Raw genomic sequence first — 18,247 nt, forward strand, 5'->3', positions numbered from 1 at the left:
CTGTAATGTGAGTTAATGATAGCACCTACCTCCTAAAGTTACTGTCAGGACTCCGGATGACAATCCCCGGAAAGCTGTTAGCAGCAATAAGCAGGCCCATCATGACACTTGTTTCCATCACTCTGAGGGCCACTCAAGGGTATTGCTAGGCTGTCCAGGGGAGCTTCAGGCCAAAGGAGAGTTCAGTTAGACAGGAGGAGCTGGGAGAGTTTGGAAAAGTATGGAAATACCTGTTTCCTGAGCACTTAAAAACACTAGACTCCTTCCCATCATCCAAGACAGAGAAGGAGCAATAGACTCTAAAGGCAGGAGGCAGAAGACAAAGCAAGCAAAACACCAACCTCGTAATGGTCTTTCAACCCCAGGTAAAAACACCTTGTCCTAGAAATGCGCTTGAGAGAGAAGAGACACTTTCACAACCACCAACCCACTAAGCGTTCATTCTCCATAACCCTGTGAAGCCCAGAAAGGGCAAAGGATTAGTCTAAAACCACCCAGGAGATGGCAGAGCCAGTGCTCAGGTCTTCAGACTCCAGGCCCAGTGCTGTCTCCTCCGTCCCCAGAGGCCCTGTGTACTTGGGGTTGAGAAGCGAGTGGGGGCTATTTCTGAGTTTCTCCTCACATATGATCTTGATAGACTCCTCAGCCATCTTTAGGGATGGGGACTGGTGTTATCTCCACTTTACAAAGGAGAAGACTGAGGACACCAGTAATTAAGTGGCAGAAGTGGGCCAGGAACCCATATCTGCCTGTCTCCAGGCCCAGCAGATTTTCAGGGAAACACAGCCTCTCCTGCCCCTGGGCTGCCTGCCTGACCATCAGTCCTCTCTGCCCTTCCCTGCCCTTGCCTTCCAGTCAAGATGATTCTGGACAATTACTTCTTCCTCTGTGGGCAGCCCCTCCTCTTCATCCCAAGGGAGCAGGTGTGTGATGGCCACCAGGACTGTGCCTCGGGGGAGGATGAGCAGTACTGTGTCAAGAAACTCCCCTATGGACCTCCAGTGGCAGGTGAGTCCAGGGGCCAAGGGGCCAGGGGAGTGGGCAGAGCAGGAAGTTGGCTCAGGTCCTCTTGGTCCACTGCACAGCATCTGGCACCTGACTAGTCAGCTTCCTTCCCTATTGTAAGGGTCTTAAAAATAGGATCATGTCTTATCTACTGGATCCCCTATACTTAACATGTAGCAAACACTCAGTATATTTTGATGAACAAATGTGGACCAGAGGGGACCGGAAGTTATAACTGAGCCTGCCCCATTCCTGCTGCACCTGGATGCTGAATTGAATGACCTTGGGGAGTTCCCTTTTTTCTCTGACACCTGTTATTTCAAGGGAACTACAAAGAGACCATATGGCCACTAGCCAGCTATTGATTCTTCTATTTATTTTGCGTGTGTGCTTAGTTGCTCAATCATGTCTGACTCTTTGCAACCTCATGGGCTATGGTCCGCCAGGCTCCTCTGTCCGTGGGATTCTCCAGGCAAGAATACTGGAGTGGGTTGCCATTTCCTTCTCCATGGGATCTTCCCGACCCAGGAATCAAACCCAGTCTCTTGAATTACAGACAGTTTATTTACCATCTGAGCCACCAGGGGTAGCTATTCATTATAGAAGTGTTTATTGTAACACGTTATGGAACAAGACTAAGCTAGGACCTTCAAAGGATGGTTTTTACATAAAAACCCATGTTCTTCCTTGGATTGGGTTAATCCAGCTTGATCCACCTAGTACTTGGGCTCTGCAAAGAAAAGACAGCCCAGGACACGGGTGATGGGGGCTTTTATAGGGCAAGGCTGAATGACATCTTGTGTATTTGCTCCTTTTTTTTAAATCAGAAATCAAATGCCTGTGAGCCTTGCCACCCTGCTGCCAATAGCAATTCTCACTCACCTACCCCTCTCTGACCTTACATGGATAAAAACACAAGATTCCTCTTTGAGAAGTTTTCCCAGACTAGAGAATTTGTGTGAACAACGGGTAGGAAGGCCTTGTAATACAACCATCAAATGTATATATGCAAATACATCTAAAAAGTAAGTCACTCCGTTGTGTCCGATTCTTTGCGACCCCATGGACTACACAGTCCAGGAAATTCTCCAGGCCAGAATACTGGAGTGGGTAGCCTTTCCCTTCTCCAGGGAACCTTCCCAACCCAGGGATTGAACCCAGGTCTCCTACATTGTAGGCAGATTGTTTACCAGCTGAGCCACAGGGGAAGCTCAAAAGTGAAAGGGGAGCTATTAATAATTATGCCAGGGCAAAAGTCAAAATGGAGATTATTCCCAGGACATCTGGTCACCCTAGCTCCTGTCAGAACAAGACTCAGTCAGGCAAAGCCAAAAGAGGAACTCCCCCTGAGGTGGAAAAGTTTGATGTTCTGTGAGGCTCGTCAGTTCCTGGTAGGGTTTGGACCACCGGTTTGGGCTGGTCGCATGATGAATTCTGCGGGAGATGAGCCAGATGAGCCCTTGCCCTGAGCTGACCCGGGTTCCTTCCCTCCCAGTTCGCCTCTCCAGGGACCGATCCACCCTGCAGGTGCTGAATCCCACCACGAAGAACTGGGCCTCCGCCTGTTTCGACAACTTCACAGAAGCCCTGGCCAAGACTGCCTGTCGGCAGATGGGCTATGACAGGTACCCAGCCCAAGGCCCGGTGGCTGTCACCTCAGCCCATGACCTCTCTCCCTCTCTTTCTTCCTTCCTCTTTTCCCCTTTCCCTCTTTCCTTCCCCCTTCCTCTCTCTTTCCTAAAGATTGTAGGTATTGGAGTCAGACAACTGCTTTTGAAACACTTTCCCTTACAAGCAGCATGAAGTTAAATCTTGTAGCCTCAGTTTGCTGAAGAGTTAATGGAGAGGTGTGCGGGGGGTGGGGTGGGGGTCTTCCCTGGTGGTCCAGTGGCTAAGACTCTGTGCTCCCAGTGCAGAGGTCCAGGTTTGATCTCTCGTGGGTGAACTAGATCCTGCAAGCCATAATGAAGACTGAAGACCCTACATGCCACAGCTAAGATCTGGTTGTTGTTGCTTAGTAGCTCAGTCATGTCCGACCCTTTTGTGACCCCCATGGATAGCCCACCAGGCTCCTTTGTCTACGGGATTTCCTAGGCAGCTGGAGTGGGTTGCCATTTCCTCCTCCAGGGGATATTCCCAGCTCCGGGATCGAACCCGTGTCTCCTGCATTGGCAGGCAGATTCTTTTACCACTGAGCCACCTGGGAAGCCTACAGTCAAATTAATTAATTAATTTTAAAAAAAGAATTAATGGGAGAAGCAATGCCAACCTCATAGGATGGTTATGAGAGAGAGAATATCTGCCCCACCCCTCCCCCACCCTCACCCCCATCCCCACCCCCAAACACAGTTCAGGCTCCTTTATAATCCCCTTCTTTCCTTTACTCCTCAACCCTCATTTCTTCTTGGTTTGGCAAGATGCTGTCCCTGCCCCCAGAATACAAAAAAATCTTATTTATTTATTCAAAGCCCTATTGGTTAAAATTTAGTTTAAATGAACCTGATCTCACTGGGGTTTCATCAGCAATCTCAGCTCTTTCAGCAAATTTCAAAAACAGTTTTAAAAAGTATGAAAAAGTATACAGTTATAAGAAGGGTAATTAAGGATGAAAAAGTATACAGTTATAAGAAGGGTAATTAACGTTGCGTATTTATATTCATTTGATCTTGGCAAAAACCGAAATGGTAGTTATTATTCTATCTGTTTTGTAAGTAGGTTCAAAGAAGGTGAATAACTTGATCGGATAGTAGCTGGGAGCAAGAGGGCTGGAATGTGTGCCCAAGAGCCCCTAATTCCTGGGTATCAGAATTATATCTGTTTCTAGATTGGATAATTCTCTCTTTCGTGGAGGTTTCATCTGTAAAGGGAGGAGAGGGGACACAGTTGATCACTCAGAGCCTAACTGGAGAGGATAGAAAAGGACCCATGCATTCAGCTGCACAGGGGATAATCTCTTCCTGGCAGGCCCCAAATTTTAGGATTCTGAGAAACTGGACCCAGAGACTAGGTGGAAATGATACATCCTAGGCAGACATCGTCCATCAGTCAATCACAGAATCCTCTTCCATCAAACCCTAGAGCAGCCTCAAGCTCCTTTTTCAATAAGTACTCTAGACAGACATCACCGATCCATCAGAACTATTGGCGCCTTCTGCTCTCCGGTTGCCAGGTTTCTCCTGCTCTCTTGCCCTCCACCGTGTGCAACTTGCAGTACCCTCCGGAAAGGACACCCTGCCCTCTTCATTTCCAAGGAGAGCTAGGAAGGCAAGCCCTGCCCCTGCATCACCCCTCCCCCAACAGCAACCCCAGCCTGGCCTCCTGGCTGCAGCCCCTCCCTCTCCCTACTGCAGTCCAGCCAACTGCAGCGTCAGCTGTACTAGCAGAGCAGGCTGCAGCTTGATTATGAAACCAGGATATCTCCAGGGGTTCTTAAGGTAAAAGGCTCCTAGATTTTCTGTCCTTCTAAGCTCTTTAAGGCATCAAGCCATCTTGCTCTTGGGCTCTGCAAGATCAAAGCTGATCAGAATTATTCATCATGATGTAACTAGTGAATAGAGGCTAACTCTCCTGAGAATGTCCACTTCCACCAGGATCCCTCTTTCTGTATCTCAGATTTCCCTGGCTAGGAGGGCCTTCTTGCTCCAGGACCACAAAACTCTAGATGGCTCAAGATGGTAAGGACTCTGAAGATCATCTGGTCCACCCATCATTTATACAAGGAAAAACTGAGGCTTAGAGAGACCCAGAGAGAAAATGTGAGCTGCCAAGGGTCACACATCAAGCTAGTGTCAGAGCCAGGACAAGAATCTCAAGCTTGAGGGCTCTCAGCACAAAACCCGGCACTGCTAGACTCGAGCTTTCAGGTGCCATGGCCGGGTCATCCAGGTAGTGCCAGATTCCTGGGTGGGCATGTGAGAATGTGCCAGTCAGCCAGTGTCCTAGGTTGACCCAAACCTGCATACAGAGCTTACGCTAGCATGACTGGTATAACGGATGGGGAAGGATGGGAGAGATGGGAAAGAGGCACATTCAGGACAGCAATGATCAGAAAGATGAGATTAATCAGGGAAGACTTCCTGGAGGAGAGAAGGCTTATACTCAAGGTTTGAAAGAAGACAAACATGGATTTGTGGAGAGAAAGAGGGATAGTGATTCAAATGAGAGAGATGTTTGTCTGAATGCATGTGAAGCCTGATCTTGGCCTGTCCCACCTCCAAAGGGACCATAAGTGTACCCTACTACCAAGTTCAGACCAGATGCCTCATTTGGAGAACCAAACGTCTATATCTAGTTCCCTCCAACATAGGGGTGGGTGCTAACTTGTTTCCTCTGCCTCCTTGTGAACCAGGAGAAACAGCTGAGACATTTCGAATAAGGACAGAGCTGGGAGTTACAAACGGGTGTCCATAACATTTCTTCAGAGCTCTGGGCTCAGGACCAGTCTTCCCTCCCCAAGAAAGCAAGTCCATGTGAGCATTGTGCTCAGGGCTGAATCCTGGATGTCAAGAAAAGTCCCTTGTCCTCTAGCAAAGCAGGCACTGCGCTCGCTGACCAAGGCCACCTCCACTCCCCTGCCACACCCCACCCAGCTCCCTCTGTTTCCCCCTCTCCTGGGAGTGGGGGCTACTCCCACCACCTTGGTCTGAGCTCCTGCCTCAGCTCACGTCTCTCACTCTCCCTTTCCCTCCCAACATGAGCAGCAAACCCACCTTCAGAGCTGTGGACGTTGGCCCAGCCCAAGATCTGGACATTGTCAAAATCACAGAGAATCTGCAAGAGCTTCAGGTGCAAAACTCAAGTGGGTAAGTGAGAGAATGCCTCTGGCCCAGAAAGCTCACCCATGCTTTCCATCGTTGGGATTGCAGCCAGACCACCCTGAATGGATGCAGCAAGGGGAACATAAGCCAGACAACAAGAACTCCTGGCCAGGCAGACTGTCCGATATCAAAAGCTAGAGCATCACATTTCTGAGTGGTTTTCTGTGTTGACTCTTTGGCTTAATACAACGGGCAGCCGGACAAAGTGAGCTGTCCACACGCTGGCGGCCTTTCATCAGTCAAATAAGAAAACCAAATTGGTTTCCTATGGCCTTATGCTCTCTTTGAGCCCCAGAGGCAGGATTCCAAAGGCCACTTTGTCCTTCCTGCCACTCACCCAGGCCAGAGTAGCCCCCCCGCCCCCACATTTCTAACTCTCCAGAGGAGCAGCTGTATGACCACTGTCCTGTTCTCATGCCCACCACCTCTGCCAGAGCCTGGCATCTGCAGAACACTGTCACCCCACAGAGAGAATGACATCTCCTTAGCACGCAGGGAGGTTGCTGAAAGCTGCTTATTCATCAAAGAGTAAATCTTGAAAAGGAGAGGACTAGGAGCAGAATGAAGCGACTTGGCAGCAGCAGCAGCAGCAGCAGAATGATTGTTTGCCTGGAGTTTCACTAAAATCCCATTCCTCTTCTGTTTGAAGAGCCTGCAGTGCCTCAGACACTGGTCCAGCCTCTGCTCTTCTTCCATCTCAGGTTGCCAAGGGCCCCAGGGTGGGCTGTGACTCAGGCAGAGCCCAGCACATAACAGATGCTTATCAGCAGGGGTGTGGAATCCAATTGCATTCAGTCGCACTGAATTGGGTGGAAGTACAGTGTCTATATGGGGCTTCCCCGGTGGCTCAGCTGGTGAAGAACCCACCTGCAATGCAGGAGACCCTGGTGAGATTCCTGGGTTGGGAAAATCCCCTGGAGAAGGGATAGGCTACCCACTCCAGTATTCTTGGGCTTCTCTGGTGGCTCAGACAGTAAAGAATCCGCCTGCAATGCAGGAGACTTGTGTTCGATCCCTGGTTTGGGAAGATCCCCTGGAGGAGGGCATGGCAACCCACCTCGGTGTTCTTGCCTGGAGAATCTGATGGACAGAGGAGGCTGGAGGGTATAGACCATGGGGTCACAGAGTCAGACATGATTGAACAACTAAGTACAGCACAGCATGGTATCTATACAGCCGCCACCAGGCAAGGCTTCATATTTCCTGGGTGCTGGGAGGGAACTGGAATCAATAGTGCCAGGAGACCTAAGTTCCTGCCTCCCAGCCAAAAGACAAGCAGAAACCACAGGACGCCTGTGTCTCCTTTCCAGCCCCTGTCTCTCAGGTTCCCTGGTTTCCCTGCAGTGCCTTGGTGAGTATGCCCCATCTCTGAGGGTTTGGGTCCTGGGCCAGCAATAAGCAGGAAAGAAGACCTTCATCCTCATTCTTAAATCACTCAGACTCCAAATGTCACTCTATTCTGTCCAGACATTCCTCCTTGGACCTTGGGCTTGTAGGTGAACACTCCTTCAAGTAGTTGATGTTAAGAACTCCCACCCATACCTCCACACTTGTTGTGGGCAGAGATCCAAGAGAGAGTAGGAAAACCAGAAAGGGCAGGACTGAGCCTCTACCCGCTCTCACACCTGGCCAGGGCCCACGTAATCTCATCTGCTCATTCTGTTTAGTAAAGATTCACGGAACAGTTAAGATACGTCATCACTGTCGGATGCTAGCTGGAAGTAGAAGATGCGTAAGAGAATTGGCCTCTGTCCTCAGGAGCTAATGGCTGAGCAAAGAGAGAGGTGTGAGGCCACATGGAGGAAGTGCCAAACTGAGCAGTAGTCCCGACTAACACGCTCCAGAGTGAGCGGCATGGGGCCGGGAGGGCAGCGGAGGACGTCAGGAGATCTGGACAGCACCCGTCCCACTGGCTTCCACTGTGACCGTGGGTAATTCACTTGATCTCTCTGAAGTTCATCTTCCCAAGAAGCCCTTTGGTCCAACAGCCCAACAGAATCCAGGAGAGCTCCTAGTTCTGAGAGAAGATCAGAAGGAAAAACAAGCTCTGAGGTCCCACTCATCCCACCAGCCTCATGGGAGAACCAAGCTGAGCCTGGCAGATGGCCAGAAATTGGACCACCTGAGAGAGGAAGGTCACCCTCGCTGCCTTTGCAGTTTAGCGGTATGGATGTATCCCTGCAGTTTAGTAGTGTGCATGCATGGAACAATGGACTGGTTCCAAATTGGGAAAGGAGTAATTCAAGGCTGTATATTGTCACCCTGCTTATTTAACTTCTATGCAGAGTACATCATGAGATGAAGCACAAGCTGGAATCAAGATTGCCAGGAGAAATATCAATAACCTCAGACATGCAAATGACTCCACCTTTATGGCAGAAAGCAAAGAGGAACTGAAGAACCTCTTGATGAAAGTGAAAGAGGGGAGTGAAAAAGCTGGCTTAAAACTCAACCTTCAGAAAACCAAAATCATGGCATCTGGTCCTATCACTTCATGGCAAATAGATGGGGAAACAATGGAAACAGTGACAAACTTTATTTTCTTGGGCTCCAAAATCATTGCAGATGGTGACTGCAGCCATAAAATTGGAAGATGCTTGCTCCTTAGAAGAAAAGCTATGACCAACCTAGACAGCATATTAGAAAGCAGAGACATTACTTTACCAACAAATGTCCGTCTAGTCAAAGCTATGGTTTTTCCAGTAGTCATGTATGGATGTGAGAGTTGGACTATGAAGAAAGCTGCTGCTAAGTCTGCTAAGTCACTTCAGTTGTGTCCAACTCTGTGCGACCCCATAGACAGCAGCCCACCAGGTTCCCCCATCCCTGGGATTCTCCAGGCAAGAACACTGGAGTGGGTTGCCATTTCCTTCTCCAATGCATGAAAGTGAAAAGTGAAAGTGAAGTCGCTCAATCGTGTCCAACTCTTAGCGACCCTACAGACTGCAGCCTACCAGGCTCCTGCGTCCATGGGATTCTCCAGGCAAAAGTACTGGAGTGGGTTGCCATTTCCTTCTCCATGATGAAAGCTGAGCACCAAAGAATTGGTGCTTTTGAACTGTGTTGTTGGAGAAGACTCTCGAGAGTCCCTTGGACTGCAAGAAGAGCAAACCAGTTCATCCAAAAGGAAATCAGTCCTGAACATTTGTTGGAAGGGCTGATGCTGTAGGTGAAACTCAACACTTTGTCCACCTGATGTGAAGAACTGACTCAGTGGAAAAGACCCTGATGCTGGGAAAGATTGAAGGCAGGAGGAGAAGGGGATGACAGAGGATGAGATGGTGGGATGGCATCACTGACTCCATGGACACGAGTTTGAGCAAGCTCCGGGAGTTGGTAATGGACAGGAAGCCTGACGTGCTGCAGTCCACAGAGTCACAGAGAGTCGGACATGACTGAGCAACTGAACTTACTGATGCATCCCTGTTGGATGTTAAGACTTTTAGCCATTATCATATGATCCCAAGTTACTGATGGGGTCTGAGCACCTGATGTGCTGAGCTAAGCAGCACTGAAGTCAGAACGAGGCTTAAGCCACAGATCCTCCCTAGAGGAGGCTTCAATCTCGTTGAGAAGACAGGACTGAACTACAACAACAAGGAAAGCTGACCAACATCCAGGCAGGCTGTGAAAATGCCAGGAGAGGAAAATCCCCAGGGATCAGCCAACTTGGAGAAAATGCTCAGGCTAAACATCACAGAATGAACTGTAGGCTCTAAGAGGGCAGGGACCAGGTCTGTCTCTCTGTCTTGGCCAGTGCTCTCCTCCCAGCTGAATGAACAGTGATTTAGATAAACATGAGAGGAGATGGCATCTCAGGGACAGGGACTTCCTGGAGCAAAAACAGAAAGACTTTTCAGGGAGCTACCAGCAGATCGATTTGGCTAGACAGCGATTTTATATCAGGAGGCTGCCAGGAGCAGGAGTTTAAACTCTTCCCCTGCAGACAGAGAGGGATGCTAAGGAGCTTTGAATGCGGGAGTGAGGGATGTGTAGAAAGCAGTGTTTGGAATTAGAAAGTGTTTCACAAGCCCCTTCCAGGCACAAACCCAGAGAGGGTGGTGGCCTTTCCCCCTTAGAACCATCACTGTGGCAGTGACTGCCAGAAGGATTGGAGAGGCTGGGAACAGGGCGGAGAGGTGGAACCGGAGATTTTTTTTACATGAGTTCGCAAGTCAGGCGTGAGAGCCAGGAGAGTGGGATGTGGAAGAGGGAACAGGATGTCAAATCGGGAGACTCTCTGAGCAGGGGGAAGGGACTTGGAGAAAGGTGTGTTTGGGATGGGAAGATCCATTTCTGGAACTTTCTTCCCACTCTCCAATCCCAAAGCAGCCTGTGAGCATCTGTTCACTGTTACTCAGTGGGAGCAGCTGGGGACACCCCCCAGGGCAGGACTTTGGGTCCATGTTTAGTTTCAAGGTCATGAATTCCAGCACAATGGACACATCTACATTCCCAGTATAAACTCTGTCCGAAGCTAAAAAAAGAGATCGGGGGAAAGTCTGGGACACTCAGCGTCTCCTGGTGACTAATTCAAAATTGGCCTGGTCCTCTACCCCTACCTCTGTTCCCAGTCCTAAGGACCCCGCTCAGGATAGGCTGGGGGCTCTAAGGGGGACAACCCTAGTCCCCAAGAGCCTGACTCTTTCTTTCTTCCTCCTTCCCTCTGAGTCCAGACTGTGGACAGAACGTGAAGGCCCCTCGGGTGGTGGGTGGGATGGAGGCCTCTGTGGATTCTTGGCCTTGGCAGGTCAGCATCCAGTACAACAAACAACACATCTGTGGAGGGAGCATCCTAGACCCACACTGGATCCTCACGGCTGCCCACTGCTTCTGGTAAGGCGCACACGGGGAGCCCCTGGGGTCAGAGCCGCGGAGGAACCTGAGCGCCTGGGTCCTCTGTCTCCAATCTGTTGTCTGATGCCCTCCAGCCCTTCCCTGCCCCCTGAAGACCATGTACCAGGGTGTGGCTGCCTAATGAGACACTGGACATGATATCCTTTGTTAGGCCTTGGGGGTCTTAGCAGAGGGTGCCAGTCACCAGGCCTGACTTCTTCCCTTTCGGGGGGGAAGCCAGCAAAGACCCCGTGTCCTCACTCTCCCCTACATCACTCACTGCACAAAAGCACTTCCCATCTGCCTCTGAGGACTCCAAGGGAGGCTTGAGAACTCCCTCCCTTTCCTCCAGTCTTTCAAGAAGTGGCTCCAAATCGCAGGTCCATGCCACTCCTTCATTATATCCAGAAGTTAAAAATAAAAAAAAAAGTATTCTGTTGCCAGCCAGCTGAGGAGAACTGCCCATACCTCTGGAGAAGAACCATTCCAGGTCCTCTTCACCTTCATTCATCCGTCTGTTCATTCATTCACCATCTATGAGTACCTACGAGGTACCATGTGCCTTCATGCAGTAGACGCCATAACTGCCTCAGAGGACACACAGTGTAGGCCAGTGATCTTTAACCTTGTTAGAGAATCTGATAAAAGCTATAAATTTTCCCCCTGTGCATTCAGCTGTGTCTGGCGTCAGGAAGAAGACAAGGACAGTAAATTCCCTACATGTGAATGTGTTCCATTCCAAGAATACGTCTGTAAGTCCAATTGGTTCATTAACTTCAACAAAGTTAGCCTAGGTACCCAACTTTTACAAATAAGGTCAGACACATTAACGAACTTACATGATTGGACATGCAAACACACAATCCCATCTTTGAGAGTCTTCAGCTTGAAGGTTCATATGTAGGAGACTTACTGTATACAGTAGAATGACCACAATGCAAGTACCACATGAATAACAAGACCAGTAAAATGCACTAGAGGATAGAGTGTCAGGACCCAGAGCTCAGGCACTGGGCATAGCCCATTCCCCAGCCCTCCAGTTATAAGTTTCTTCCGGCAGGTTTCACCATGGAGAAGAATCAAATCCCTCTTTAGAATCTGACCTGCAGTAGGTGATTCCTCAGATGGCCCCTTCTCCAGCACCCCTCACCAGCATTTCCCTCCAAGGCAGGGACATGCAGCACCCCACTCCCCAGGGCCCCGGAGACCTAGCCTTTGGCAAAACCTCCTCGTGCTTGGCTCAGACCTGAACCGCACTGTCTCTGCCCCCAGGAAGCATCTCGATGTGCCCAACTGGAAGGTGAGGGCTGGCTCAGACAGACTGGGCAGCTTCCCATCCCTGCCTGTGGCCAAGATCTTCATCCTTGAGCCGAACGCCACACACCCCAGAGAGCACGACATTGCCCTTGTGAAGCTGCAGCTCCCGCTCACATTCTCCGGTGAGAGCCGGCGCCTGGGGACAGAACTCCCATTCTGCCACTAGCTCTTTCACTAAGTGGCCTTGGGCACATCACTACTCCTCTCAAGACCTCAGTTGGCCCATTGTTTCTGGCAAGTATATCAGCCTATCATCATGAAAGCCATGAGACCTCCTCGAGCTCTCAGCTGACACCCTACCCCTGCCAGATTCTTCTGATGTCTGTTTTCTCTACATAGAGCACCCCAAGTGAGAATCACAGATTCATCCAATCTTGAAGTTGTGAGGGACCTAAAAGATCTCCTGGCCCATCCTCTACCCCAACCAATGCAAAAGCCTGCACAATCTCCCTGCCAAAGGGTCATTGGGCCCATTTGCTCTCCTCCAGGGACAGCAACTCATTACTGTTAAGGCAGCCCATAGCATCTTTGACCAGCTCTGTTCAATGACTCAAGCTTACACTGGGTAGTATTTAGATCAGCATCTCCAATGGTGGGTTCCATAGAACACGGGTCCCTTGGGTATAAGAGGGTTCCTTTCTCAAATAGGTTTGGAAAACATTTTTATACCATAGCTCTCTTCCTGGAACACATTAGTATATTAATGACATGAGAGGGGTTTTTCTTTTTAGCAATTTGTTTTGTTGTGTTTAGTTCACGGTTTCTTTATTTAAAATTGTGTATCTGTTTTTGGCTGTGCTGGGTCTCCATTGCCACACTGGCTTTTCTCCAGGGTGGCAAGCAGGGCCTCCTCTTCCTGCGGTGCTTGGGCTTCTCACTCCTGTGGCTTCCCCTGCTGCAGAGCAAGGGCTCTAGGCACGCGGGCCTCAGCAGCTGCAGCAATGGGCTCAGTAGTTGTGTCTCATGGACTTAGTCACTCTGTGACATGTGGAATCGTCCTGGACCAGGGACCAAACTCATGTCTCCTGCATTGGCAGGTGGACTCCCATTCACTACACCACCAGGGAAGTCCAACACATTTTCTAAATTTATTTGACCACAGAATCTTTTTTTTTTTTTCCATGCTACTTCTATTAACATCCCATGGAACATGTGCTATGGAAACCCTGGTGTTAACCCTTACAGAGGGTTTAGCTGCCAGGCTCTCCTGAACTTTGGGTCCCTTCTTCCTCTCTGCTCCTGGTAGGCACAGTCAGGCCCATCTGCTTGCCCTTCTCTGACGAGGAGCTCACTCCAGGCACCCCACTCTGGGTCATCGGATGGGGCTTTACAGAAGAGAACGGAGGTAAGTGCCAAGCTCAGGATCACAGGACTGTGAGCAGCTCCCAGATGTGATAGGAAAGAGGACCATTCTTTAGAAAAACCCATCCTGGAGGTCTAAGCACCAAGGTACCAGGAAACCCAGAGAACTGTCCTGGGCTGGGATTTGAAGGCGAGAACGGGAATGCGAGTGTGTTTTCAACCCCCAGGGAAGATGTCTGACATACTGCAGCAGGGATCCGTCCAGGTCATCAACAGCACTCGGTGCAACGCAGAGGATGCGTACCAGGGGGAAGTCACCAAGACGATGATGTGCGCAGGCCTCCCGGAGGGGGGCGTGGACACCTGCCAGGTGCGGCCTCCAGGGATCGGGAGGGAATTACAGAGATAGGGGAAGTCTGCTCTGAAGAGATGAGAAAGTTCCGAGGATGAATGCCCCCACATGAAGCCTTGCATACGGTGGGCACTCAGTGTGTGACTCCGTGTGTGATGAAGGGAGGAAGGGGGAGAGGGAGAAAGATATAAGGATGGATGCATGCATGGATGGACAGATAGACAGACAGATAGGAGCAGAGAGATTTCAAATGTATATTTTACATACAAAGATGATGTTTCCCTCCCCACCTGCTCTTACTTCCCGTCACTTAAAACAGTATAAGCCCCTAGCCGGCAGGAGCCCCAGGTCTGTTTTCTCTACAGCTGTCCTCAAGCTGCTGAACCACACTAGAGAAAACCCATCTCATGCTGGATAAGCCTCAGTGCACTGCCCCTCGCCCATCCTCCTGGCCAGTCTGTGAACATATTCTCACATCCCCACCCAGAGGATCTTCTGAACTATTTTCATCAAAACCCCAAACCCTTCTCCCACCCCCATTCTCAGTCATTAAATTCCTTCACTCAAGAGGCATCTCTTAGGCCTCTCTTGATGACTTGATATCAGGTGGATGCAGAACTTGGAGGACCGTGTCTTCCCTCAGGGAGTTCACAGTAATGGGGGCGGGGGTGAGTAACTCCACAGGCAGTTCAGCTATAGAGTTATTGGGCTCTGAGGGATGAAGCCCCAGAGGCTATAAGAGCTGGTAAGAAGGACACCCAAATAAGTGCACTTTTCACTATCTCTCATTTTTTATACAAGAAAATGTCATTTTGTAGTTTGCTTGTTCTCTCTCTTTCTCTCCCCCCATCTAATTCCAAGCTCCCTTAGGGCAAGGATCTTTTCTCTTTTCATTAATTGATCTCTCTCAGTTATCTAGAACAGTGACTGGCATGAAATAAGCCCTCCTGTAATGGTTCAATAAATCTGGAAACTACTAGGTTAGATCGGCTTCCCAGGTGAATCCGCCTGAAATGCAGGAAGTGCGGGTTCTATCCCTGGATCGGGAAGATCCCCTGGAGAAGGGAATGGCTACCCACTTCTGTATTCTTGCTTGGAGAATCCCACGGACAGAGAAGCCTGGCGCACTGCAGTCCATTTGGTCACATAGAGCCAGACATGACTGAAGTGACTCAGCACGCACTAGGTTAGACAAAGATAACCAGGCTTCCTTACTACAGGACCCCTTAGAGCCCTCACTGAGCTCGTGTGAGTTGTAGATCTCCAAGAAAGGGCTAACAGCACACCCACAACTTCCTTGACCGCAGACAGAACCCTTTCGCCCCAAAAGGGAAGGGCATCATTCCAGGCTGCAGGAACAGCATGAACAGGGGAAGTGAAGGTGGAACAGCAGAGGGCGCTGGAGAGCAGGGACCACATGGGCCAGTGCAGTGAGGGGAGGGTGGAGAAGCCCACCTCTCCACCCCAGCCCTGCCCACCCTCCCTAGCAGCCTCTGCTCTGGCCTCTCTCACAGGGTGACAGTGGTGGCCCTCTGATGTATCACTCTGACCGGTGGCAAGTGGTGGGCATCGTGAGCTGGGGCCATGGCTGTGGGGGGCCTACTACCCCAGGAGTATACACTAAGGTCACAGCCTATCTCAGCTGGATCTACAATGTCCGGAAGGTAAGCATCTTTGCCATCTCTGTTGTACCCTCCCTCCCTTCCTCTCCTCTGTGGGTTCCAAGCCACCTTTAGTGACTTAATGGTTCTGAGATACCCCTTTAAACCCAAGGCGATGGCACACCATTCCAGTACTCTTGCCTGGAAAATCCCACGGATGGAGGAGCCTGGTAGGCTGCAGTCCATGGGGTCGTGAAGAGTCAGACATGACTGAGCGACTTCACTTCACTTTTCACTTTCATGCATTGGAGAAGGAAATGGCAACCCACTCCAGTGTTCTTGCCTGGAGAATCCCAGGGATGGGGGAGCCTGGTGGGCTGCCATCTATGGGGTCACACAGAGTCGGACACGACTGAAGTGACTTAGCAGCAGCAGCAGCAGTCTTCATTCCCAGCAAGTGACAACCTGGAATTTCACCATTAAGAGCTGAAATTCCTTAGATCAGAGACTCTCATTAAATGCAAATACCTTACTGTATGGAACATACCCAGCTTTACCATTCTCTTGTTCTCTGATCAAATGCAGCTATCAGACACTTTCCAGAGACCAGATTCTGATAAGAAGGAGGATGGAAATCAGTCCTAAAAAGGAATGAATTTGAGTCAGTTGTAGTGAGGTGGATGAACCTAGAGCCTTTTAGACAGAGTGAAGTCAATCAGAAAGAGAAAAACAAATATCAGATATTAATGCATATATATGGAATCTAGGAAAAAATAGTACTGATGAACCTATTTACAGAGAAGAAATGGAGACATAGACATAGCGACCAGACTTGTGGATACATTTGGAGAAGGAGAGGGTGGGACAAATTGAGAAAGGAGCATTGACTATCATGTGTAAAACAGATAAGTAGCAGGAAGCTGCTGTATAACACAGGGAGCTCAGCCTGGTGCTTTGTGATGACCTAGGAGAAGGCAATGGCAACCCACTCCAGTACTCTTGCCTGGAAAATCCCATGGACGGAGAAGCCTGGTGGGCTGCAGTCCATGAGGTCGCTAAGAGTCGGACACGACTGAGCAACTTCACTTTGACTTTTCACTTTCATGCATTGGAGAAGGAAATGGCAGCCCGCTCCAGTATTCTTGCCTGGAGAATCCCAGGGACCAGGGAGCCTGGTGGACTGCCGTCTATGGGGTCACACAGAGTTGGACACGACTGAAGCGACTTAGCAACAGCAGCAGCAGGGGGTGGAATGGATTGGGGGAGGGAAGCTCAAAAGGGAAGGGATATATATAATCATGACTGATTCCATTAATGTACAGCAGAGACCACCACAATGCTATAAAGCAATTATCCTCCAATTTAAAAAAAAAAAAAAGAAGAAGGATGGAAAGGCTTATGAGACTTCCTGACCTCTAGAGAGTAGAGAGAAGAGCAAAGAGTTTCAGAAAAGGAAGATTAATTTTGCATGCCACCATTTTGTCCAATTTCAAATTACCTAGTTTATTTGTTGGTCTTTTTTATTCTAGTCTGATCCATGATGTTCCTGCCCCCTGCAGTGCTGGAAACTGCTTCCGCCTGCCCTGCCTACATGGGAATCCCCCAGAAGTCAGACACAGACCAAGAGCCCCCTTGGGCACACCTCTCTGCCCACACTCTCAGCATTTCTAGGTGCAGCAAAGGACCTGAAATCCTGTAAGTCACCCCACAGCTCACAGGCACCCAGGAAGTCAGCAGCTCCAGTTCAGCTGCCCATGATGCTCTCGGCATCCCAAGGAGGGAGAGACACAGCCCACCGAACAAGCCAGCCTCCAAGGCTGAGGTCTTAGAAGGCATTGCTAAGCCAAGAACTTTCTACTCTGTTGAATGGAAACAGACACTCTTCTAAGAGCCCAGATCACCAAGGGCTGGAGTGGAGGGAGGTGAGGGTCTGAGCCAGCCCTCTGCCTCCCCACCCATCCCCAAGGCCACCTGAACAAGAAACCATTTATAATGGAAAATGTGCTGTCCTGTTCTTGGCTCAAGTACTGTTTCTTACTGTTTTTTATTGTGGCCACTGTTTATTAAACTGGTGCGTGAAGTCTTTGACATAGGCTGACGGGGCTGCTTGAAAAGTGTTGAGCTAATGACTACCAAACTATGATCTTTATTCCTTGTCCTGGGTAGGAAGAGGTCTATGGGAAATGATTGATTCTCAAAGTAGAAAAGAAGACATGGGTACTAGAACTGATGGGTGGGGGCACCCCACCCAGCGGGCAACAGTGAACAACCGACTGGGGAAGCCAGGGGTCATTAAGTGTGCTTTCTACACAGCGGACTTGTCCCACTGCCTTCCTCCCCTTCCTCTCTGCCCTGATATCAGCCACAAACAGGGAGAGTATCTGGGCTTTCAAGGCTGACTTTGAATCATGGCTCCCCAAGAGGCTGGGAAAAGCTATTGCAACTCTAAGTCCTAACATCTACCTTAAGAACTCTAGGTGTGATTTTTAACCATTCTTTTTTTTTTTTTTTTTTTTAAGCCACATGGCATGTGAGATCTTAGTTCCCCACCAGGATCAAACCCACACCCCTGCAGAGAAGTGCAGAGTCTTAACCACTGGACCACCAGGGAAGTCCCTATCATTCAGTTTTTTTTTTTTTTTTTTTTTTTTTTTTTAACAATGAAATTCTTTTATCGTTTTAAAGAAAGTGGAAGAAAAATCACACAATTAATAATCCATGATGCCAAGTTTCTGAAGAATAAAAATTTCCTAGCTAGGAGGGATGCCTCCTTCAGTTTTTGTCCTATTAATATCAATAAAAAGCTTCTGCTCCTTCAACAAGTCTTGTACTCAGAAAGAACTGACCCAAGTCTAGGAGAACCACCCACTCAAGTGGGAAGGGCTGAAGCTTCCAAACACAGCCTCAGTTTCCTGTGATGCGTCTTCATCTCAGTGGGCACATGGTCACTGGCCAGGGAACCTGTAGCAGGGTCCAAAGGGCGAAGGAGCAGCAGCCCTCTCGGAACACAGAGGTGA

General features: G+C 49.5%; 1 protein-coding gene across 1 annotated transcript in view; it reads left to right on the forward strand.

Annotated features, from left to right (window-relative positions):
- TMPRSS4 (transmembrane serine protease 4) overlaps window positions 1-17,318 on the forward strand; it is a 40,776-nt gene extending 23,458 nt beyond the window's left edge. The window contains exons 4-13 of the mRNA XM_040258090.1: window positions 856-1,008; window positions 2,501-2,630; window positions 5,706-5,807; window positions 7,133-7,173; window positions 10,499-10,658; window positions 11,931-12,097; window positions 13,222-13,320; window positions 13,505-13,647; window positions 15,144-15,293; window positions 16,760-17,318. Coding sequence (XP_040114024.1) covers window positions 856-1,008; window positions 2,501-2,630; window positions 5,706-5,807; window positions 7,133-7,173; window positions 10,499-10,658; window positions 11,931-12,097; window positions 13,222-13,320; window positions 13,505-13,647; window positions 15,144-15,293; window positions 16,760-16,771 — 1,157 coding nt within the window. The 3' untranslated portion in view covers window positions 16,772-17,318. The remainder of the gene's footprint in view (window positions 1-855; window positions 1,009-2,500; window positions 2,631-5,705; window positions 5,808-7,132; window positions 7,174-10,498; window positions 10,659-11,930; window positions 12,098-13,221; window positions 13,321-13,504; window positions 13,648-15,143; window positions 15,294-16,759) is intronic.
- Window positions 17,319-18,247: the final 929 nt, after the last annotated feature.

This window comes from Oryx dammah, unplaced genomic scaffold (genome assembly GCF_014754425.2).
Source record: "Oryx dammah isolate SB20612 unplaced genomic scaffold, SCBI_Odam_1.1 HiC_scaffold_17, whole genome shotgun sequence".
Taxonomy (NCBI): domain Eukaryota; kingdom Metazoa; phylum Chordata; class Mammalia; order Artiodactyla; family Bovidae; genus Oryx; species Oryx dammah.